This window comes from Momordica charantia (assembly GCF_013281855.1).
Source record: "Momordica charantia cultivar OHB3-1 chromosome 11 unlocalized genomic scaffold, Mcharantia_2.0 BLBB01000011.1, whole genome shotgun sequence".
Lineage (NCBI taxonomy): Eukaryota > Viridiplantae > Streptophyta > Magnoliopsida > Cucurbitales > Cucurbitaceae > Momordica > Momordica charantia.
Window position 1 is genome coordinate 4,066,451 of NW_028275159.1, and position 23,931 is coordinate 4,090,381.

The 23,931-nt window shown below is 33.4% G+C and overlaps 3 protein-coding genes across 4 annotated transcripts; all 3 read right to left on the minus strand.

The window, feature by feature from the left end:
* Window positions 1-1,297: 1,297 nt before the first annotated feature.
* Window positions 1,298-8,427, minus strand: LOC111010707 (pentatricopeptide (PPR) repeat-containing protein / CBS domain-containing protein). Of its 2 annotated transcripts, none has more exons than XM_088120273.1 (12): window positions 8,132-8,427; window positions 7,596-7,778; window positions 7,270-7,402; window positions 5,869-5,966; window positions 5,554-5,715; window positions 5,375-5,443; window positions 4,487-4,622; window positions 4,166-4,401; window positions 3,690-3,767; window positions 2,958-3,026; window positions 2,432-2,608; window positions 1,298-1,588 (listed from the first exon to the last, which is right to left on the minus strand). In XM_088120273.1, exons 1-12 carry the CDS (start codon window positions 8,321-8,323, stop codon window positions 1,337-1,339), a joined length of 1,785 nt encoding a protein of 594 aa, XP_087976399.1. In that variant the 5' UTR covers window positions 8,324-8,427; the 3' UTR covers window positions 1,298-1,336. The 2 variants fall into 2 exon arrangements, with proteins under 2 accessions (XP_087976399.1, XP_022139945.1); XM_022284253.2 differs by having other exon boundaries at window positions 4,166-4,398; window positions 8,132-8,426.
* Window positions 8,428-9,557: 1,130 nt separating this feature from the next.
* On the minus strand, window positions 9,558-10,831 carry LOC111008707 (uncharacterized). The gene is made up of 2 exons (XM_022281514.2): window positions 10,290-10,831; window positions 9,558-10,105 (listed from the first exon to the last, which is right to left on the minus strand). The coding sequence occupies exons 1-2, from the start codon at window positions 10,610-10,612 to the stop codon at window positions 9,715-9,717; spliced, it is 714 nt and encodes a 237-aa protein (XP_022137206.1). The 5' UTR covers window positions 10,613-10,831; the 3' UTR covers window positions 9,558-9,714.
* Window positions 10,832-17,711: 6,880 nt separating this feature from the next.
* On the minus strand, window positions 17,712-19,710 carry WRKY17 (WRKY DNA-binding protein 17). Its single transcript, XM_022286091.2, has 3 exons — window positions 18,834-19,710; window positions 18,243-18,368; window positions 17,712-18,145 (listed from the first exon to the last, which is right to left on the minus strand). Exons 1-3 carry the CDS (start codon window positions 19,583-19,585, stop codon window positions 17,971-17,973), a joined length of 1,053 nt encoding a protein of 350 aa, XP_022141783.1. The 5' UTR covers window positions 19,586-19,710; the 3' UTR covers window positions 17,712-17,970.
* Window positions 19,711-23,931: the final 4,221 nt, after the last annotated feature.

Here is a 23,931-nt window from a genome sequence, read left to right on the forward strand (position 1 = left end):
TTATCGTTCAAATAAGTTTCAAAATCTTTTTTTTTTTCTTTTTGTGTAATGGTCCACTTAGGCATGATTTATCACCTAATATTTGGAGAGGGAAAGGATTAGGAGAGGAAAGATTTTCAATAAACTTCTCAATACACTAATCTTTTGCCACTATTCTTGAAAAGTGATGCATAATAATAATGGCTATCAACACCAAGCTTAACTCTGTCCATTGATATTTAAGCTACTTTCAAATTTGGTAGTTATCTCATTAATATCTCACCTAATCTTCTTTCCTATTTTATGAAATTTAAATGATTTATAAAACTTTTACATATTTCATATTAAAGATTTAAATTTGTGATTTCTTTTTCATGGGTCTTTCATAATCTTGCTAAAAGAATTGCTTTGATCTTCATCGAGTTATTTGCTCGAAAAATATGATACGGTTTAAAGTTGAATGGAAAAAGTGTTGAGTGTGGACGACCAAAATTCTCTCTCAAGTGTGAACAATATGGCCTGCAAGTGGACCTAAACGAAAGACTAAAAGAAAGCACTTTTAACCAAAAGAAAGTGAGAAAAAAAAAAGCACTTATAACCAAATGAAGGGAAAAAGAAAAGCCATCACTCCTACAATACAACTATTCCCAATATGGGGATTAGTTCTTGAAACCAAATAACTAGAAGGTGAAAGACTTGTTTCATTTTCAGATTTTTCAAGAGATAAAACCAAGTTGGAGTTTATAATTTATATGAAACCTGAGGCTATTACGACGAGAAGCTCCAAAAACACGACACTTGCAAAAATCTTTGATGGAATAAAAGGAACTCAAATGCCTCAATTTTTCCAAGAGACTGACAATAAGAGAAACGAGATTTTGATAAAACGGTGCTTTTGATTGAGATCTAAAGCCAGCATTGGCAAATCCAGTGGCCATGGATGATGAGAAGCACCTGAAATATGACACTTTGGAAAATATTTAATTGAGATGGAGTTGAATATCTCGTACCAAAGACGATGGAGATTCGGGTTTGGAAAAAGGGACATATCAATGGGGTTTTACCTCTCAACTTCTCGATCTTTTCCTTTCAAATGAGCCACATTTCGGTGTCCATCCTGTGGTATGGGATTTACTGCGGATACTCAAAAGTCGAAGAAACGAAATAGTATTGATTGTAGAAACTAATTAGAAACATAACCAAAAAATTTTAAAGTTCCAGAAATAAGCACGATGCACAAAGCTACATTACTAAATCTAGAGATATGCATAAAGACATTATTTGCTATGATATAAAATCAAAGATAGAACTAGTGAGATGTTAGAAATCTCTTATGACATTCAATTGAGTGTTATTTTCACCTGTTACGTGGGTTGTTTGGCTGGGGTGGCAAGGGAAGGGGAGAAACAAACCCATACAATTTCTCAGCAGTAAAAACGCCGACAGCCCTCAAACTCGAGCCATCATATGTACTAAACTTGCTATGTCTTACAACAATAACCATTTTGTACCTCTTTTGTAGAATTAGATTCGCGACGTGTCCAATGGATGTTGTAGTAGTTACACTAGGAGGAGGGCTTCTCATAATCTTCCAAAGGGGAGCATCCAACTGCGCCATAAACAAATATTTACACTTTTTCTGAACATTCACAATCATTCAGCTAAATGACAGTCCTGTACCATATTTACTTGTGGGTACTTCATAGACTGCCAGGAATTCGTATGATGTAATATATGGTATCAAGTATGACAAAAAATTTATAAATAGCACATGGTTACAGCAACTATATTATAAAAAATAATAATAATAAGATAAATAGATAAATAAGCAAAAACAAAACTAGAAAGCAGCCATGTCTAACAAAGCTTGGATTTCTTTATCATTGAAGGATTTAGGTAAAGGATTCAGATTTTCAAAACTAAACTACACTGGTTTTGTACGGAAGTACCAAGGAGGAGTGGAGAAATGTCTGGACTAAAGGCTCGACGACAACTCTCTTACACATTCGATCTGACGTCTCTTAAACGTGGCTGGCCCTCCAGTAATTCCTGAACGACTATGTTTTAATTCTTATAGAGATCATTGTTGTTTTGTAGCTAGCTCTTTATTGGGGTAAATTCTACCCATCTTTCAAATCTTGTAGTCCTACTTCCTTCTCTTTCCTCCCATTTCATAATTTCATATTTCCTAATGGTCTTTTTACCAAAATAATAGTTATTATTATTCCTTAAGCAGCCCATCTTATTCAATTAAGCACTGGTCGGATTACTTACCAGTGTTTTAAGATTTTATTTCAAACAATCGAGAATATTTCTACCATTCAATTTACATAATTTCGTCTGCAAGATTAAGTTCATAGTAAAATAAAATCTGTGGATATATAGAAAATCTTATCTACATTTTGAACTATGATGTCACTAGTAGCAATTGGAAAGAAAGCTTCTAACTCACCTCAGTACAGTCTTCACGGTGCAATAATCCAGTGCATCTGCCCCATTCGTCTACGATGGGCACAACTGATTTGTCAAAGAAATGCATCACCACTTCCTTCAACTGCATGCTGCCATTTAAAGGCTCAACTGCTTTAAATGGCATCATAACACTCTCAATAGGTGCACTAGGATTTACCTGAAAAGAATGTGTAAAATTGAACTTAAGAAAATACGTTTATATGATCAAATAATTAACTTAAACCTATGATGATTACAGCAGATACCTAGACTTGAAATTTCTAAAACATGGTTACCCTTTCCTATAAAGCTAGAAATTTCATAACAAAAACCATCCCGTCGCTATCACTGTACTTACACCCTCCAAAACTTAAAAGTAAACAGCTGAACGCTTCCGCTCAAGTATTTATGATGTCCAGAGTTAAGTATGCAGACGCCTATGTTAGGCACAGACACATTAACCAATTTCTTTGACATCTTTAAGACATAAAATAATCTGGTCAATTGTAAGCAGAGAGAATTTAAACCCGAGGAAATATGCAAGGACTGAAGAATGATTTGGTGAATCCTAGCAATGCTTCTATGCGAAGAGCAACCTGCATTGGCAGAAACATAGAAAGTCAGAAATGTCCTTGATTGGGTAACGACATGTTCAACAAGTTGTAGGAAAATGAACCAGTTTCATGATAGACACCAGAACTTATAAGTTTAGTTGCGTAGAAAGCAAGAAAAGGGTCAAAGTGTTTCAAGTCTTGAACTGTTTGGAAGCAAAATTCTCATGGTCGGACGTTTTGAACATTCTTAGGATTATAATGTAGTATTATAATTCTTCTGAATTCTAGGACAGCAGATAATCATCCAGAGTCATGTCTGCCAAGAAGCTAATATCCCTATGAGAGTCAAAATGGTCTAAAATGGAATATGATTTTGAAGAACTCAGCAAACAAAAAAGTCATTAGGAATTATTTTGCTTTTGTTTAATAGTAAGACCGATTAAATATCCTGAGCCAGACCCCTATAAGTCTGTCAGAATACTCTTAAGGCCTGTTCATCCGTATAACCAACGAAACATGACAAAACAGAACCAGCATAAAGTTTTTAATATATTTTTTGAACATAAAAAGAAATCTTAAAAATCATGAAAGTGCAATAAAAACTGAACTGAGAATCTCTCCATCCATTTAAAATGGAAGTAGAGGCTGAAAAGTTGCGAAACCTTTCCCTTAAACAATTAAGGAAAGTAGGATAGATATACATACACTGCCTCCTCGACTTGTCCATGAGATTCCCTTCCATATCTTAATAATTGTTGACAGTTTCTCTATTGCCACGTCAATCTGCATTGCAAAGATTTTATCAAATGTACTGCACACAAACCAACCCGGACAAGTCCATGAAAATAAGATTTTTGCTTCCAGGTGGCTTTTGACAACTTACTACTTAAAATCTTTCCAAGTACATAAGACTACAAAATACTTAATCTTTTGCCACTCAGAAGTCAGACCCTCATCGTGGCACAAGCTAGAGTAAATTAGACAAACTGATATTTTGTTAACTCATTAACTTATATAATAATATGACAATCAACTCCAACCATCTCTCTCAACTCAGGGTGTACTTGTTGGGTCTAACATATAAAGACTGCAAACCTTTAACATTAAAAGGAGGAAAGGAACGGTAAGCCATATGTTTTCCAGAAACATTGTTAAATCTTAGACTTAAATGGAAAAAGTACCTGATTGTCGTTTAAAGCTGCCTCCATGAGAAGATGGTCTGCTTCTTCTTGAAATCCAGGAAAAATAGTTCCGGAAGAGTCCAGCCACATGCGTCTATGCAAACATTTGACCATCCGATAATCGCCTCTACTAGAAAGAACCCTCATAAGAGAGAGATAAAGATGTGGCTTTGGCCGAAAGTCTGAATTCCATCCAGAAAGCTTCAATAATTCCCCAAATAATGAAAGAGCACCTGCTATCATTGACATATTACCTACTAGGTACAATCAAAATCAATCAATCTCAAAATTTCTTAAGAGTTACTTCCAATCATTACATACCGTTTATTGAGCCACAATTAACCAAAGAATCAATCATTGCGGTGTATGCTGTTCGATCAATAAAAAAATCATGACAAGATTTCATTTCCAGCACAATCATGTGAACTACACGGGCATCTCTCAAAATCCCAAACCCCTAGAAAAATATGATAATGATTAATAAATAGAAGGGTCTTAAGTTGTCTGAAAAGTGAATCAAGATACACATGCTTGTAACGCTAGCTACCCAGAGCTAGAACCCCGAGGAAATTTTTAAAATGCAAGAATTATCATGGGTCAGACCGGTACAGGGGAAAAAATGTAAAACTCCTCCCCAAGGCTTATGAGAAAATAACTGATTTGGATGCAGATTTTTCATGGACATTGATTCCGCGCATCCATTATAGTAGCAAAAGAAGATATCCAGATACAGTGTCATCTGATAAAGCAATGAAGGTCTATGCATCACTCTCGAAGGATAGAAACAGTATCAAAATTCTATTTTCAAATAATTACAGTCTACTTTATGCTATCTTTGATGATTGAGAGAAAAAATCTCAAAAGGATAAGCAAGAGACCAAGATTGTGCAGTAACATGTTTGAGACAATAGTGTCCTGTACAAAGACCATAAAAAATCCCAAAATTTCTCTTCGTCAAAGGGATTCCAGATCTTCACAATTATTCATTAAAAGGCTTCCAACTCCATCAAGCAAATAATCACTTTAACTGGAAACATCAAAATATACACCCATAATCTCTTTAATACCAATATCTACTAAAAAGAGGGCCAAATAAACTACAAAATTGGCTATTAAATGACCCACACTACCCAAAATTTCAAAGCAAATTCAGCTTGTTACAAAATTTCCGCTCACATGATCAACAAGAGTGGTGAAAAGTTTACTGACCTTAAGTAATGTAGTGTACGTCACAGCATCAGGAAAAATATCTTCCTGGTCATATTTGTCAGCTCGTTCCTGAAAGCAATGAAGTTCTGAGAAACAAAATATATACACTGGTTGATTCCTCAACCAATTAATAAAATATTTATAGGCTCTAAACTGGCCTTTCAATAAATGTTTGTGACCTTCATTTCCTCAAAGAAATGCATTGCTGCGTCCAATTTGTTAATCTTCACACATGCAGAGATTAACGTATTGTAAGTGAGCCTATCAGGTTGTAACCCGAGATTTAGCATCTCACTATACATAGCTATAGCAGCCTGAGGAACACCTGAGCTTATGTACCCCTGAAAATCATAGAGAGATAAATCAATAAGCAATGTAATCACGTGATACTGGCTTCTCCAGGTGTAGCACCAGGTAAAACGTTTGATGCAGTATGACCAGAAAATTTATATCTCATTATTAATTATCTTGCAGAGACACCAGTTTCAGCACACCTTCATCAATAAGTTGTAAACTGAAGTAGAGAGATTGCCTCCTTCACGAAGTATGAACCCATATCGTGCAATTAGACCATTGGCACGGCGCATGTCTCCTGCACTACAAAAATCAACATGATAGCATAAATGGATCATTTAAAACAACAAACTGGTATATGATAAATAATTGAGCTGAAAAAAACTTTGTATGAAAAAATTCTTCATCCGAATTCGAATACTGCTTCCATAACATTTAAATCCAACTACCAACTATCAAAGAATCTGTTATAAAAATAATCGAGCTTTTTTGATATCATTTAGTAAACAGTAATAAAAAAAGAAGAGAAATGTACACTAACATTGTTCACACATCGATAAGCATGAGACTGAAGAGGAACTTGGAGTCTAATCGTATAATAAATCAATGAGCTACATAAAACAAAATAATCTCACATCTGAATATAATCAATACTTGTTTTTTTAATTAAAAATAAATTATAAATATGATAATGCGAGTCATTGAATTCATGCCCATATATGCTGTCAGCTCAAATTTTGAAACATAAATTTATAAGAATTTAAAATATTTAATGAATCAAGAAATTAATATTATACTCTCTATCTGTAGAGAATGCCATATATCTAAACTTAAATGTGTAACCTAATTACTAAAGTTCAAATTGGTTAAATAACTTAAGAAGTAACATGAACAATATTACAACATTTTCTTATTCCAATCTATCCTACTAAAAATGTTAAAATTTTATCACAAAATATACTGGTATTACAAATTACAATATCATGCATGCTAGTTCTAATACTATGAGGATCCATGTGATTTTACTGATATCTTGAATTATTAGTTGTGCTAAAAAGTACTGTTTAAAAGTTGCAATATCAAATTGAGTCATATTGAAATCTTAAGATCTTATTTCTTTGTTTTTCAATTTAAAAAAAATGACACCGAAATGTACTACATAAAATTGTTATGAGTCAACACATAAATAAAGCAAAAATTTTCGTGCATAAAAATTATAGATAAATGAAGTAAAAAGTTATACAATGTATGATATTAAATACTTATTTAATTACTAATAGGTCGGTTCTGGACTTAATAAAGACTTGAAGCTTAAAAGAAAATCTAGAGTTCCTCCCATTAAGCCTTTAGATGTGTATGGAAAGATTAGAAAAATGATCCTATCTGACAGCCATTAAGCCGCAAGGTTGGTCGAGTGCTGTTTTCAATCATTCCATATTTCAATTAAAATGTGGCTGACATAAGCTTTTAGTACTAACTACACATATATCAAACATTTGGATTTGAAGAACTGAAGGCATTTTTCTGATCCTTGCAGCTTAGATAAATTACAGTAATAGAACAGAAGGGTGCTTAACAAACGACTTCTTGTAGAAACTGACCTGCTTCAATTAAAGCATTTAGAAGACCATAAATAAGGGGTGCTGACAATGTTGGACTTCCAATAGCGGTACCTTCTTCCACAGATTCAAGCAATTGAAATGCTTCATCGACTTTTCGACCTTCACCCAAACCCTAGCAGAGAAAAGATCAAGAAAAAACTTAAACGAGAACTAATCACAACTCTCCCGCATAACTGTCACAATTACGAATTTCCTCCCTATAATCCCCCTGCCCCTACTCACACAAAAAAATGAATTCCCAACATAACTTAACAATGCTTCACGTAATCTAAAACTCGTAATAGTATAAATACAATAAAGTATACCTTTAATAGTGTGCCATAACTGACATTGTCTACGCCACAATTATCTGGCTTTGACATTTCATAAAAAGTCCTCAGAGCTAAATCAATGTCACCGCAGTGCACGCAAGCTTCCAGGACCGCATTCATAACAATTGTATTCAACTTTCCATAACGTCTCTTGGCAATTTCAATTTCCTCAAATACCTGAGAAAGTAAAGGATAAAACGAAACTTAAACACGAAAACTGATTCAATTGAAGAGAACAAACTCCATAGAAACCATCAGTTAATTTCTAACGTCGAACTCATTGTTCTACGTAAATCCTTTACGTGAGATTATAATTTTATTGTTCAAAAAAACGCATAAGCCATCAATACTTCAAATGAAGAGAAAATGAAAATCTACGGATTCGAACCAGATGGAATAAACACAATAAGACATCGTATGCAACGGCAAGCAACAGAACAAAAAAACAAAATCGGAGTCAATCTTTTCTAAAAACGTAGACTCGATATGAGTGGAAATTGAGGTAGGTAATGAACAGCAACGAGTAAAACCTGGTGAAGCTGCTTCCGGCGAGTGAGTCGCACGACACGAGAGGTCAGCCGCTTGAGATTAGGATTCCGAGGAGATACTTTCCGACGCCGGCGGGAAGCCGTACGAGAATGAATTGGACAAGAAAATACATTCAGGGAGTCGGATGAACTTAATGCCAATGGTCGAGAGGGAAATGAGGCGATCCGTAACATCTTCTCCGGCAGTGGTGACGAGTGCCGATGAGAGACGCAGAGAAGCTAACCATCAGCCATGGGAGCAGAGCGAGAGCAAGGAGTGGATGACGGCAGGATGTAAAATTGGCGGTAAATGTACGGTATCGTCTTATTGCGCTCTTGGGCCCAGTCCAGTTTACGGTAATTCTGTGGGTAATACGAGGCCCAGCCCAATTAGAAAAATGAATATATATATATATATATATTCGACTAAATTAATATATACCGAATATTTTAAACTTTTTAAATTTGGAGTTGTACTATACTATATAAATAATGTTCAGTCATTCTATGTGCGGTGGTCAATTTAATTAATTTTACAATTTTATAATAAGTAAAATGGATAGAAATGTTAATACAATGGGAATTGCTCTTTTTTTTTTAATAATTACATCGCAAATATGGTTATTTAAACCTATAATCCTTTTAAGAAATGAAGGAGATATTTTAGCTACTTAATTATAATTATACTATAATTTTTTTTGTTTTTTTAGTACACGTGGCCAAAGATAACATATCTATTAGCTGAATTTCACATTTTAGTCCCGGCCACATATCTATTAGCTTAATTTCACATTTTAGTCCCTAAACTTCTATATATTTCTTATTCCAATCATATTTATTTAATTTTTGAACTCGTCCCTTCAAAATATTTTTGATCTACCTCGATCATTTAGACCAATAAATCACCTAAGTTAATAATAGAAACTCTAAGATAACAATGACGAAACATAACTGATTAAAGTGTTATATAATATAGCACAAGAACTTGTGTAGATTTGTACACATAATAATTCAAACTCGCCACATTTTTTATTGAGACGTTCGGACTTGCTTATTTGAGTTGTGCTTATCAACCTTATGCCATTATACTACATCTACCTTATTTGAGTTGTGCCATCAACCTTATGCCATTATATTACATCTACGCGTCCAAATCCTTACCCCTGCTTGAACTCAAAAAAATGAATTATTGGGACCAATTTAATAATTTAACAAAAAAAAATATTTGTAAATTTATTTTTCACAATTTACTCGACAACGATCCCTCAAGCATATATACTGGCCAAATTTTGCAAAACAAAGAAAAAAAATCAAAATCAAAACAAAAATAACAATGAAAGAAAAGGATGAAGATTAGATTATATCCTTTTCAGTTTTCACCATCACTCGCCATCTCCCTCAACCAACCATAATTCATTCACACACAATATAAACATATTGCAATTTATAATTATATAAAATCTATATTATTTATTTTATCTACACTGACTGACACATGAAACTTAAAAATAAAAATAAAGATAAAAAGAGTTTTTTTCCTCTTTTCCTTTTTTTTTTCTGCTCAGATCAATAAATTTTATTACGAGTCATCGGTGTTGATATTCTTGCAGATCAAAACAACTCTTGGATTTGATGCCATTAACGAGCTTCCGATCATGGAACTTCGAGGCTAGGGTTCGTCTTCTCCGTTCGTTTTCTTCGTCTTCTTCATCTCCGTCCTCTGAATCGGAACAATCGGCTTCTTCTTGTTCTTCTTCTTCTCCTTGTTCTTCGTCTTCGTTGAGGGCCAGCAGAGGCATCGATTTAGGGTTCGGCCAGTTGTAGAAGGAGCCTTTTCTTGACCATTTCGACGCCATTAAAATCCTCCTCCTCTTGTTGAAAGGATTCTCCGGCTTCTCCAGATCCTTCACTTGAATCACCTCTGATAGATTCGCAAACGACTTCGATTTCCCCGAGAAATGGCTCGATAATCCCCTTCTGCAATTTCGTTTCCCCCCACACATTACGGACTAGGAAATTTCTAATCGCGCAGGAAATTGCATGTTTCATCGGAAAATTTCAGGTTCAATCGCCGTGCTCGGCTTCAATTTAGGCAGTTTCTAGTTTATGATTGAGAAATTTTAAGAGAGAGAGAGAGAGAGAGAGAGAGAGAGAGACTCACTTGATCGGGAGAGCGTCTTCAAGAGAATCCAATCCGCATAATCCTCCTTCCTTCGGTTTGCTCTGCACCTCCTCGCCGCCGCCGTCGTCCTCGGAATCGTCGTCGGGAACTCCAATCGACGACGAGCTCTCCGACGAAACTTCCCCTAGTGAGCTACCAGATCCGGATCCCGACCCGCTCAACCCCGGCACGACCCGACTCTGAGTTTGTGGGAGGCAGGAAGCTGCGACGGCGGGGTTTTCCGGTGCGATAGAGACGCCGACGAACGCCGTGGACGGCGGAACTTCGATACTAAACGTGGGAGCACTGAACAAAACCTCCATCAGTCACCGGATGGAGATCGATTCCGTCCCAGTGGAGACGGGCCGGGCTTCCCACCTTCCTCCGCTCTGGTTCTCCTCGCCGGCGACGTCCAGGGATTAGGGTTCGTTGTCATCAACCGGCGGCGGTTGGCTGATTGGTACTGACTTTTCTGGTAGAGAGAGAGAGAGAGAGAAAGAGGTTAGGAGATAAGGGGGTCTGTGAACTTTACAGGGAAAGGGATATTTTAAGAGTTTTGGAGAAGAATTTGGTTTGGAATTTGTTTTTTTCTTTTGGGAGTAAATCGGAAATGAAAAATACAGAAAACGAAATATAAATTTTAAAAAATAATAAATAAATAAATAAGAGCTACAGAAATGGATAGGAACAAGCAGACATTTTGCACCCACAAACATAACAAATTAATGCAACCTTAAAAAAAGAAAATACATGAAAAAAATTAAGAGGAGTGTTTGGGAGACGGGATAGTGGAGTCCGCTTGCGGGATATTAGGGATTAACGCCTTTGACACGTTCACCGTTACATGGCAATGCCATTGAAAGCAAAAAATAAAAGAAAAAAAAATCTATTTATAACATTTTTGGCTATCTGTCCTTTTTTCCTCTTATCCATTCTGTTTCTGGGAAATTATATTTGAATGGAACTGTTTTGTTTTATCTTCTTTGTTGAATTATAAATTTAATGGTCTATGTGGCTTTTAAACTTAAAAGTTTTGAGTCATTGATTTTCATTTCAATATATTTCTTTTTTCTTTTGGTTCGAGAACATATCTTATTCACAAATACGTAAATACTACATTCATTAGTTGAGTTTTTTTTTCAAGTACAATATGTTGGGGTGGAAATCGAACTCACAACCTCCTGATTGGAGATATATGTTAATTACCACTGGATTATGCTCACTTTGATTATTAATCAGTTAATTTATACTCATATCAAGAATCTATTTCTAATGTTAATCTTATTAAATGTGACAATTTTTTTAGTAATTAAATGTGATAATTAACCCATTATGAATTGGCATAAATATAAGGGGTAGGTCATGATGATAAAATAAGGGCAAGTAGGCAAAGAACAAGTCATGTAATGAGGAGTCTGAGTATATACAAAATCAAACTTTTTGGTCCATATCCACTTACTTATCACTTCATTTAGGCCCATCTAGGATTAGTTCAATTGGCACATTATGTCAACATTTAAATAACAATATTATTGATATGAAGTAGCACAGCTTAACGATAATTGACATGCGTCTCAAATCAAGAAGAGAAAAAACAAAATAACGTGATAACGTACACAACATCTCATTTGCTCTAAAATTAGTTACTTGAGTAATAATATACCTTACTCTCGTTGTCATAGACACTAAAAAAGTTGATCAAAATGTAACATAAGTACATTTCCTTGATGTCAAAGGTTGAAATTTTCCACATTTGTTGTATTAATGTAATATTAATAATGTGCTTGAGCTGTATCACTAATTAAATATGTATTGAAAAAATGGATAAGGGGTATATTTTTTAATATGCAGCATGTAAATTACCTTATCCTTTGTCACGTAGGCTATCCCGAGGCCAAGATATAGGCAAGGTGGTGGATTAAAGGCATATTTATTGGCATATACCCAGCACGTGCCCATATATGTTTCAAACTTTGCTATTAATTTTCTCATCCCGTTTATTTTTTAATTAAAAGTGTTAGGTGTTTAAGAATCTTTGAAGAATATCTAGAGGATAATTTTGTTTGTTTGTTGTTTATTATTATTATTATTTTTGTATATAATTATTCTTTGGGAAGTTGAGATCATAATGGAGAAGACGAACAAGTGTTTAGTGATGTAGGTGGGGTGTAGCAAGTTTTGACTTGACTTTTTTTTTATTATTAGACGAAGTTCAATCGATCTATTTTGAGATTTTTCTTTAAGAGTTTGATTAATGAGATGAACCACGTGAAAATTTGGACCAAAATCCATCAAAAGAGTCTAGAATTAATTGGTTGATGTATGACTAAGGACAGAGAGATGGTTGGAGGTGTACGTCCACTCAAATTAAGATGATGACATACACTAAGTGTTAACTAATGTTCATTCGAAGCTTAAGTCAAACTATATATAAATTGTGTATGTTCGTGAGCAATTCAGAGGGGCTTTGGAAAATATTGTTGTCATTTTCAATGCGCTCTGTACATAGATTTTACACAGATGACATTCGTGTTTTCAAATCAGTGTTGAGCAGAGTTTTTGCTAAGTTAATCAGATGTAATTTTGCATGTCCGTTTCGTCCGTTCCGAATTAAAACTTGTACGCATGTTTGGAGGGGGCATTGAGGCTAAAGATTCCATTCCTAACAAAATCCCAAAAAATAAAATTGTCCAATATATATTTTTTATTTTTTAGTGTATATATTTATATTTGGTCTTGGGATTTGTGAAATCGAACAGGTTTAGTTAGTTTCATATTTTTTTCTATGGTTGATATTTTCCATAAGTCTTTTTTTTATTATTATTCTTTTTTTTTTACGAGATTTGTTAATTGATAATTTTATCTTTAGTTTCATATATTCTTTTAAAAGTTAATTTTATTTGGGAACACTTACTTATTTAATTTGTAGCTTTTAAAATCATTACTCTAAATTTAGCCAAGGTATATATATTCGAAAAATTACCTTTTTACATTTTAATATTCAACTATTATTTTAATAACAGATTTTAAAATACATTTTAAAAAAATACGGTTAGTAAAAAAAACACACACACACAAAGCAAGGTAGAATACATATAAAAAATTCCCACTATAAACTAAATTAATATTGGGAAAAGAGGGGTGGAAAAGTCAAATTTGGAAGATGAATAAATCAAAAGCTAAATAAAAACAAAATAAATCATCGAATTTTCCACTTATCCTCGACTATAACATTATTTAAAAACATAATTAATAACTTAAAAAATAGAAAAAAATTGCCATTTGATTTAAACTAGAGTGTTGCTTGTTTTCGATTTGTCCAACCCATCTTATTTATGTTGTCTCTAATTTAAGCCCTTTTAAATGTTTATATTATATTAATTTCCCCTCTTAAAGCCACATTTATTCCTCAAATAATTGTATGGTTTAAAAGATATGTCTAGACTTAATCTAAACATATTTCACCAAATTAATGCATATATCTTCGACCAAAAGGAAGTTCAAAATCCTTACCCCACATCGTCCCTACTACTATTCCTACGCCTAAGAGATTCCACATTCGATAATTTAGAGCCACAACTTTGGAAAACTTGTATAAGGAGAGATGTCAACAACAAAAGCTGGTGAGTAGTTTCGCAATTATTATTATTGACAAGTATACTCGTTTAATTTATAACTTTTCTATTTCTATACCCACACACAAAACATGATATTTTATTATTTAACTCAATAATGAGAGAAAATTACTCAAATATACATAAACGTCCTGAAATGTAATTCAGTCTTTAATTATTTATATATTAGAAAGTTTTTATTTGATTAAATTGGAGAAAAAATATATACTTTTGTCCCTTGTTTAGGAATATAGGCTTTACAAGAATTTTAATTATCAATCCGTAATGATTTTATTTGCACCCATTCAAAATATACATAATTATTTTCTGAAGAAAAAGTAAATATAGATTTATACGAAGTAGTTTTCAGAAATATTTTAGGATAAAAGTTCACCAATAGCAAATATGATTACTCATTCTGATCTCCAGATGTTTTAGTTTTCTTTTATGAATATTGTTTACTTTTTGAAATATAGTTGTCAATATTTGAGTTCTCATCTATTACTTTTTTCTTGTAAGAGTTTTTTACGTAAATTTTGTTGTGATATTTTTTTTAATATGATTTTTTAAAGTAAAAATTATATTGCCAAGACAAGGATGAATCTCACTGTTGGAGATCAAGATACTTATAAAATAAATGGACCTGTTAATATAGTGAAACGAACAAGATAGTCAACAACACGATTAAATTAGACAAATAATAAAAGAAATACCATATATATCTCGTAAGCAAAACAAAACAAAACATAACAACTCATTTGTGAAAATAAATCTCAAGCAGACCCTATCCAAATAGTAATACGAGCATACACATCACTCTAAACAAAATGTAAAATAATCGGGGTCGGATGAGAAGCACTCCCTTGCATTAATAATCATTTTCTCTCAAGATATGAGAAATAGAGGCCCTCAAAGTAATCCCTTCAATACCCTACATTTCGATGAACGAACTTTACCAATACGACAGATCTATGTTAGTTCTGAATCTCATTATACTACAATTAAATTTAAAAGTTCATAAAGAAGTTTGACTATGAACTCTGTAACTAGTTAAGATTTGTGGTCGGCATCGCTCGTTCTAGAATTAGTAGATCTACTCTTATTCTCGAGGATAAGGAGTATAAAAATAAAATAGATAACTTGATGGTAGTAAGACAGGTAAAGGAGGAAGGGGTATGAAAGTAATAATATTGTCATATAAAATCAAATGGATAAGCTTCCATTAGGTAAATAACTTTTTTAAGTAACTAATAATAAGAGTGGTCCAACCCACTTTAAAACCATTACTAATTTAATGAGATAACTGGTTGATCACAATATCATATAATAGGATAATCACAATATCATATAATAGGATAACATTTTGTAGGTAGTCCCACATAGTTTAAACATTTAAATACTATTTTGATTACCGTAATTTCAAAACGTTTATATTTTGATCCGTGTACTTTTAATTTGTATTCAATTTTTTAGTCATTATAATTTCAAAACGTATGTTTTGGTCTCACAATAAAAGTGACTGTTTTGATCTCTATTTGTAAAATGTTAACACAAGTATATAACCAATGGAAATAATAATCTAATACAAATTTATGGCTACATCTTTCGAAATTTAACGAATGAAATGTCATGTCATGTTAAAACTAAATAATCAAGATGAAAATAAAAATATTAAGTTGGGCTGATCATTGAATTACTTGGTCCACCCGTAGCCCAATTAATTATCATTAGTCTTTAATAGTTTTATAATTACCAACATCTAGGGGGACTGTTTTGGATTAAGCACCATCTAAATATTTTTTTATTTTTACTTTTGCAGAAAAAAAATGTGAGAGCTTATAAATCCCATTTTTCTAAAACAAAAATTCAATGGAAATAAGTTTGGATGGCTGATTTCTTTTCGCATTCTTCTTTAAACTGTTTTTTTAGTTTTATTGTTGTGTAGTCTTAGAACGATCTATTTCTAAAAAGAAAAAAAGTTGGCATATTTTATGTCGATATATGGGATGATTAAATAATTATACATTTTATATTTTAATAATTATTTTTATAGTAATATAATAGTTCCACATGATTATTTGATAGTATAAAAACAATATTTTAATTTATTATTTTTTTAAACAAGTATTTTAATATATTTATATTTACGTTTAATTAATAGTTTAATATACATTAAGGATAACTCAGTCCATAAAATCAAAAGGATGAAATTTGTTTAATTTAATTTCTTCCCATAATTAAATGAATGCAAAAATATTGGCAAAAAAGAGGAATAATTTGTTTTCTATTCATTCATCTCGTGACATGACTTATTCGATAAAAAACTGATATCTATTTGGAGAAGTTGTACCTAAGTTTGAGGTGTAAAGTATGGATAATTGTACGGGTTGACTTAATATTAGAGCATTGACTAAGTTTATGATAATCTATCACATGACAATTTTTTTACTAACCACTATGATAAATTACTATTCTATGAATAGACCATAAAAACGATAGAGCGTAAAAGATCTCACTCCAATGGTTTAAAAGACACGTCTTATTCAATTCCAATTTCTTTATTCCATCGTTGGTGTCGTATATGACAAATTTATAATAAATATTGTTGATTTTTCGTTATAATTTGAAAGTTGCATGCTTATTTTAATTATAAAAAATAATAATTTTGAGACTAGGTTGAATATGTGCAAATCTTTAAATTTAAATAAATATATAAATAAAGCTGTAGGAAATTGAATTTTTTTTTCCTTCTTTATTTAAAGCATAAGATTCGATTTGGGGATTTGGGTTGTGCGTTTTATTCAAATAGTTCGGCGTAAGAGATGGCCCATGGTCCAATTAAGTCAAAACATTTTGCCCCTCCCGGTGCCTTTATTTGTCTTTTGTTTTTTTTTAATTATAAATTTTGGTTCTTAAACTCTTATAATTGTGTCATTTTTTTAGTATAAATAATTCTGTCTAAAATTCCAAATACACTTTTAAAAAATGTCTTGTATGTCCCAAAGAAAAAAAAAACAACCAAACATACCCATAATTCATAAAGTCGATTTGATATTTATTTTTTTCTTTTAAAAAATATGGAACAATTTTTTTTTCGGTTTTAAAAAATCAATTAAATGCCAGAACTTGCATCTTTAAATGAAAAAAGTCAAATTTCGGAATAAGTGAGATATAGTATTATTACTCGAGCAGGCAGGACTTTTTAAGTTTCCGAAAAAAAGAATATATTATTTATATTATTTATTTATAATTAATTTTCAAAATAAATACAACCTTCCCAACGATGGGCCCACCATACCAATTTGTGAAGTGATTGATTGACACCCTCTCACCGGTCACTGACGACCACTTCCCCATCTTTTGACTTTTCATATCTCACGAAGCAACCCCCGACCTTTTCTTATTTGCATTTCCACCCCTCCTTTTAGTGATATTCCCAAACGCTACCAAAAAGCCAAAAGGTTGAAAACTAACGATTAAATTACAATATATATAATCCTCGACTTTGCATTTTGTTTAAAAATAACTCTCCACACTCTTCTTACTACTACCTCTGATTTTACGGGGTTTAAAAAATATCTTTGAACAACATCTACTAATATTTCAAGTAGGAAATTGACCCATCAGTAATAATATGATAATGTGACAGAATTTCGATGGGGTTAAAATTTGAAAAGAGATAAAATGTAGAAAAAATACAAGTAAATTAGGGTATGTTCGTTTTAACTTTTAATTCAAAATATTAGTGAATATTTGCTATATTCAGTTGTTAAAGGACAAACTTTAACGTTTCACCATCCGTAAAAGATAGGACCAACAGTAATTAATTCAATTAAATATATTCGACTCCGATAAACACGCGCTCGGCAGATTTGAGGATTCTTTCTGCCATTTGATTCTTTTTTCTGAAATTTTTGAATTTCTTTTTTTTTTCTTCTAATGTACAAGCATCTTGAAGATAACACGAAGTCAAAATTCAAATATCCCTTTTCTTTTTCCCTCTTTCCTCGCTGGCCCCACTTTTTCTTTTTCTTTTTTTCCCCTTTCCTTAAATTTATTTTCTAGCTTCAAGTTGACTCAAAAACTAAAGCTACTCCGGCGGCCATATTCTCCGGCAACGCGCTCGGCGTGTGGCGGTGCTCCCCTTCGTACGTTACGATCAGCATCGCCGGATCGTTCGGATCTCTCTCCACGTGTTTCCTCGCCGGACATCCCCTCATCGTGCTACACTTGTAATATCCCCTGAAATTAAAAATCACGCAAAAAATCGTTAAGTCAAATGGGGAACTTACGATTAATCGACGCCGTTCACGGCGGCGGGGTTGCTGTAGTTGCTTACCGTGGGTATGGAGATCCCTTGATCGGCTTCTGACCGTACTTCCTCCACGAATACTCGTCCGGTGGAATATCGGCGATTTTTGAACTAATCGCCGGGACTCGGATCGTCTTCTTCATCCGATTTTTCCTGCGTTATAATAAAATAAAACGACGGCGGTCAATATTTGTTGGAATTTGGAAATGTAATTTATTTTTTTCAAATCTACCGGTCGTTGGCGAATTTAAAGTGGGGTGGGGCCGATCATGCGATTAAAGTCAATGGTCAACAATTAAGGCAGAAAAAAGGAGACAAAACTGCTTTATTGCCAAGTTGAAAAATATATTTTCCGAATATCGATATTTTTCTAAATTACAACACCACCTAATCGTGTCAGTGTCACGCGTGCTGCGCCCACTAACTCGCTAACTGTTCCCTCCTCCGACTCGGACGAGTCAACTCGCTCTCGCCCCTTTATTCTCTCTGAACTCTGTTCTTCGTTAGGGTTACTGTTCTTACGAATATATTCACAGAAATCTTATATTGTTTTTTCATTTTTGTTTGATATTCAATTAGATTAGGCGCGAAGAAGATGAAGTTGTATAGATTCGATACCTTCTCTTGGAGCAATGGCACTTGCCGGAGGCAGAGGAAGAGCCGGAGAATTTTCCGGACATGTCTTCAGAGTGATCGTGTTCGTGACACCTCTTCTTGTACGGAGCCGCCGATAGAGGAGGCTTTCCTCCGGAGGCAGTCGGCGCCGGTGCCAGGAAGATCGACGTTCCTAACTTTCCGTTGGACACGCTGCCGTCTCCGGTGATGGCAGAGGACATAAACGAAGAGCTCGACGAGACACTGAATGTCTCCTTGGAAAATTCCAACTCCGTTCCCTTAGGATTAGAGTTCAAAATATTCGGCCTCGTGAAATCGAGAGTCATACTCTGATGCTGGGGCTGGATGAAGTTCGCCGCCGCAGCAACTTTCGCCTGCGGCTGAGCGATGGTCGCCGGAGCTGCGAACGGCGCAGGAGGCACAGTTGTCGGAGAAGTAAACGGAGTGGGAGTGAGATTCATCGCGTGATTTTGAGGTACAGATAGATGAGCAGATGAACCGGAGGATGAAGAAGAGGTAGAAGAAACCGGACCTCGCCGGAAGCGGGCGTGGCCGGTCCGATTGAGGAGGGAGATCACCTTCTTGAACTTCGAAACGGTGGCGTCCGTTAGGTCAGAGCAATCGACGTGATTTGAAGATTGCTTGTGAGAAAGAAGACGAATCAGATGCTCCATACTCTTCAATCCTTGCGATGCCGCTTCCTGTATGGCCATCTGGTCATCCATCTTTGGAAAACTCATCAAATCGACCGCCATGGATGACAATTGAAGAAAAAAATCACAGAGAAACAGAGAAGAAAAATCTGGACTACAAGAAGAAGATCATTGAAGAAGGAAGATTGAGAGAAGAGGAAGATTAGTATTCGGAGAAAGTAAGACGAATGATGGAGGTTGGGGATGATTTAATGGCGATCGAGGTGACCGGGTGACCGGGTGACCGGGTAAGCTGGTTGGGAGTCAAAGTGGGATTCGTGATCTACGGCTGAGATTTGTTCAAAGACGTACAGAGTGGGGCACACTGTAAATGAAAATTTCAGAACTCAGAAGTGACCAATTCCTTTTCCCCGCTTTATGGAAACGACGACGTACGTTGCCATTACCAAACTATGCTCACTGTGTGAAGGATGGTAAAACGGGGCATTTTGACTATGTATTATTTGTTTATTGTTATTTTTTTAATTTCATCTTCTAGAATGCGTCTATTTCGCACACGATATATCACGAACATATCGTGAAATTGCGAGAAAATTCCCGATATAGAAATTCGCGCAAAACGACGAACCACTCTGTGTTTTGATAAAGAAAGCTGACCAAAAGTGGGGATCACGTGGAGCTACTCTATTATTCTCGTAATTTATCCTCCAAATGTTGACCAAACTTTATTATATGATATTTTTGAATTAAATCTATTTTTGTCCTTCCATTTTTTATTATTGAATTTTGATTCCTACAATTTAAACATGATTTTGTCTCTAAATTTCAAAAAATGATTATTTGAATTCTAAAAATGATTCGGACATAAATCATTTACATACTTGTAAAAATCGTGCTAACTTCCACTAAATTTCATGGATTATAATTTTTGTATGATTGCTGTTTTATTTGAGCTTAGTAACTTGTGAATATGAGAATTCCAACACCTGACTTTATATTCAATAATATATGTTTGAACCCATCGAATTATATTGGAGTCGGCCATGTAATTATAGTTGACATCTTAAAATTTGATTAATTATAATAGAATAATCTTTAAAGTTTAACTAAAAAGATATTTGAACACTTCTCAAAAGAAACAAAAGATCGATAGATTCATCCTGAACCATCGGATTCCCCCGTGACGATCGGACGGTGGGAATTCACCTAAAGAGTTGACCACGACTTTTTCCATTTCTCGCATTTAATAATTGGCTGAGCATTTTGTTTTCTGCCACGTGTTGGAAGCATTAAAAGAGTATGGAAATTAGCTGGTGTCAATTAAAGAAAATATTTCGGTTCTTTTTTTAATTATTAATTATTGTGTGGTGCAACGCAACTTTAATAAAGTAAGCGATAACTTTCTCGAATCCTTTTGACCTAATTGAGGGATTAGGAGTAATCATGAGAATATTTATTAAATATTGTCAAGTTGCTTCATAACTCGAAATAAAATAAATTATTATCATTAAAAAAAGGTATTGGAATGGTTGATTGAATATTTAAAAGATAATATTACAATTTTAATCAAGTCAATTGGTGTTAATATTTTACTTTTTAAATCACCATTATCTTATGCGTTTAATTGTCAAGCTCGTGACTTTTAAAGGTAATGGGAATGGATGCTGTTTTCTATTTTTTTTTATTATTATAAAACTATTTAATTTGTGTTATGAATTTTAGTAGTTGGATTGTTTTAAATTTGTCAAATAACTTTATCGTTTAAGGTATATATCATATGTTAACTATATAAAACGAACTTTTAAGTAGCATAAGAAAATAGATTATTACGAAAAGATCAAATGTTCAAATTACCACCATCAAATGTTCTTAACAATAGAAAAAATATAGTAATAATAACGATTTTGAATTTATATGATTGTCTTTTACTTGTGGTAGCTAGATTTTTAAATATAAATTGCATATTTATCTTGTGTTCACATTATTTTTTCATGTAACTCCATGATTCAACTAGTCTACTTTAAAAATTATACTTAAAAAAATAACAATTAAAATTGCATTAAATGATGAATAAGAAAACGAGTAGTAATTTTTTTATGCAATAATTGTTGGGGCTTAAATATAATATTTTAAAATGTATAAACAACCCAACGTAACATACAAGAGTGTTTTGTAGACAGATAACGAGAGTTTTAGAAAATTACATTAAAATATAACAGTAAGATGATTGGAACCAAAAAAATATTTGACAACATAGATAATTAACTATACAGGCACATATATGAAAATAAGACCTAAACTTTATAATTTTTCAGACGAATAAGCTTTTCATTGATTTTATTTTATTTTGAATTTAAATGTATTCACTGATTTATTGGTCATAAATGGCTAAATACGATTATATTTATGTTGATGGCGAGTTTTGAAGAGGTACACGTGCCTCTCCGAACAAGGCGTCAAGGTGCAAATGAGACTACAACTAGAAAACTCGACACCGGTGCAGTGTCTCGCCTAAAAGACTCCGACGATCAAGTTAATGATTAGAGTAAAAGATAGGGCAAAAATTTTATGGGAGTATTGACAGCTTTTTCACTTATGGCTAGTTATGGAGTTCTTCCCTTTCATAGGCCTTCTTGGTTGATAGTTTGAGGCCGAGGGTCGCGTCTTACTGTACGATGTTCTGACAAATCAGGACGGACATTCCTGATGTCTGATAGTGGCAATGTCGCCTGTTAGTCTGTCTCCCCTACAGGCTACGATATGTGGCCTGCAACGTGCCTCCCGTACAGTTTTAACGACAGTGGTGTGCACTGTACGAGTCCGCAATGTACATTTCCAATCGTCTATGATCCCATGCCTATTTGTTTTTTCAGTGCTCGACATGTCACTTGCTCAAAATTTTCCATCAACAATTTATATTCTACATTTAGATCTTAATTTATTTTCAGTTGAAATTTAGTGTGCAATATTTAATTTATTTTACTCTTCCAATAGTCACCTAACATAAACTAAATTTACATAAAAATATCACATTAAATTAATAAAAGCAAAAATTTTATATGAACTCAAATTAATATATATGATAACACATAAATAATAGGATGATGATTGATAAGAGTATTGTTTGAATGATACTTAATTTTAATGTATTCTACATGTACAAGTCAGGTAAAACAAACTCAACTATTAAAGTTTTCGCAAACATTCTTATAAATATTTATGTAAAACAGACATTACTATCTAAAAATTTCGTTCATCTATAATTTTAGATATTAATATTCCAGACTTCTGAACATGCCGACTATTTAGATTCTCGAAAAATAAACGACCTTGTAAGTGTCATTTTTTGCCAACTTCCTTCAAATCTTTATCTATCATCTTTTTCTCCAGTGTCATCTTTCTCGTTGATTGAAAAAGCTATTGACTTAGTTGGATAGGCAAAAGAGAGGGAACTCGACCCAAATTGTTTCATAGAGATATATCGGTTTTGGAAGCCAATGGAGTAGATTTTGATTGAAAAAGTTGTGTATTTGGTGGGTACTACATTAAGAAATCTTAATGGGAAGGGGAGCTTCAGAAGGAGGGAGGAGGAGTAGATGAGGTTGAGGGCGAATGGGAGGAGAAAAAAGGGAAAATTTTCTGTACCGTAGGAGTATGGAAAATTTTTCCTACTACGTGCTGTTTTGACGACTGAATTACATTTAAAATATAGTATGGATACATGAACATCATTTATTATGTAGAAGGAGTACGTACTTGTTACGCTTGAGTAGAGAGTATTGGTACATTAATGAACGATACCACATCTGAATGAGATGAATTCTGAAACTATGGAAGCATGGTTAAGATGAATGCTTAAAATAATTGATAGTTATTATCTATACTAACAATGTGCACATTCACTTTCGGTAACTATATTGTAGAAACTCCAAACTCAAGCGTACTTGACTTGGAGGAGTTTTCGGTGTTGCTTTACTAGAGATATTTTAATTTTAACTATTTATTTCATTTCACAAAAAATAATTTACAAGTGAAAAGTATCCCACGTAACACATAAAAGACATATCATATTTTGTTAAAAAAAAAAAAAAAGGGACAATGAATCTGATTTTAAGGATAATTTAGAATTATTTTAAAAATCTATAATTTATGTCAAAATAGTATTCTACTAATTTACCCTTAAACTTAAAAAAGAAAAGGCTATTGTATTGGTTAAGTCAAATTAAAGGCCTAAAAAAAAGGACCAACCAAAATCATAAATCCACTAATTTGCTGTTAATCGCATTAAAGAGCAAAGACATGCCCACTACTCCCTATTTTCCGTAATTAAAATTTTCAACATTTTCATAAGGTTGACTCAGCTACAACGACTTTTTTTTTTTTGGCTTCCAGATTTTTAATTATATTTATATTTTGTTTTCCTTGTTTTCAACGTGACGACTATTAAT

Excerpts from the sequence above, each read along its gene's own strand:
- LOC111010707 (XM_088120273.1), bottom strand. The coding sequence starts at position 8,323 with ATGTTACGGATCGCCTCATTTCCCTCTCGACCATTGGCATTAAGTTCA. Across the intron at positions 4,623-5,374 it reads CGTACACTACATTACTTAAG|GGGTTTGGGATTTTGAGAGA; the intron begins GTCAGTAAACTT and ends ATATTTTTCTAG. Across the intron at positions 3,768-4,165 it reads CAGCTTTAAACGACAATCAG|ATTGACGTGGCAATAGAGAA; the intron begins GTACTTTTTCCA and ends TTTGCAATGCAG.
- WRKY17 (XM_022286091.2), bottom strand. The coding sequence starts at position 19,585 with ATGGCGGTCGATTTGATGAGTTTTCCAAAGATGGATGACCAGATGGCC. Across the intron at positions 18,369-18,833 it reads TGCCATTGCTCCAAGAGAAG|GAAAAATCGGATGAAGAAGA; the intron begins GTATCGAATCTA and ends ATTATAACGCAG. Across the intron at positions 18,146-18,242 it reads AAGGGATCTCCATACCCACG|GGGATATTACAAGTGTAGCA; the intron begins GTAAGCAACTAC and ends TTTTAATTTCAG.
- LOC111008707 (XM_022281514.2), bottom strand. The coding sequence starts at position 10,612 with ATGGAGGTTTTGTTCAGTGCTCCCACGTTTAGTATCGAAGTTCCGCCG. Across the intron at positions 10,106-10,289 it reads GAAGACGCTCTCCCGATCAA|AAGGGGATTATCGAGCCATT; the intron begins GTGAGTCTCTCT and ends ACGAAATTGCAG.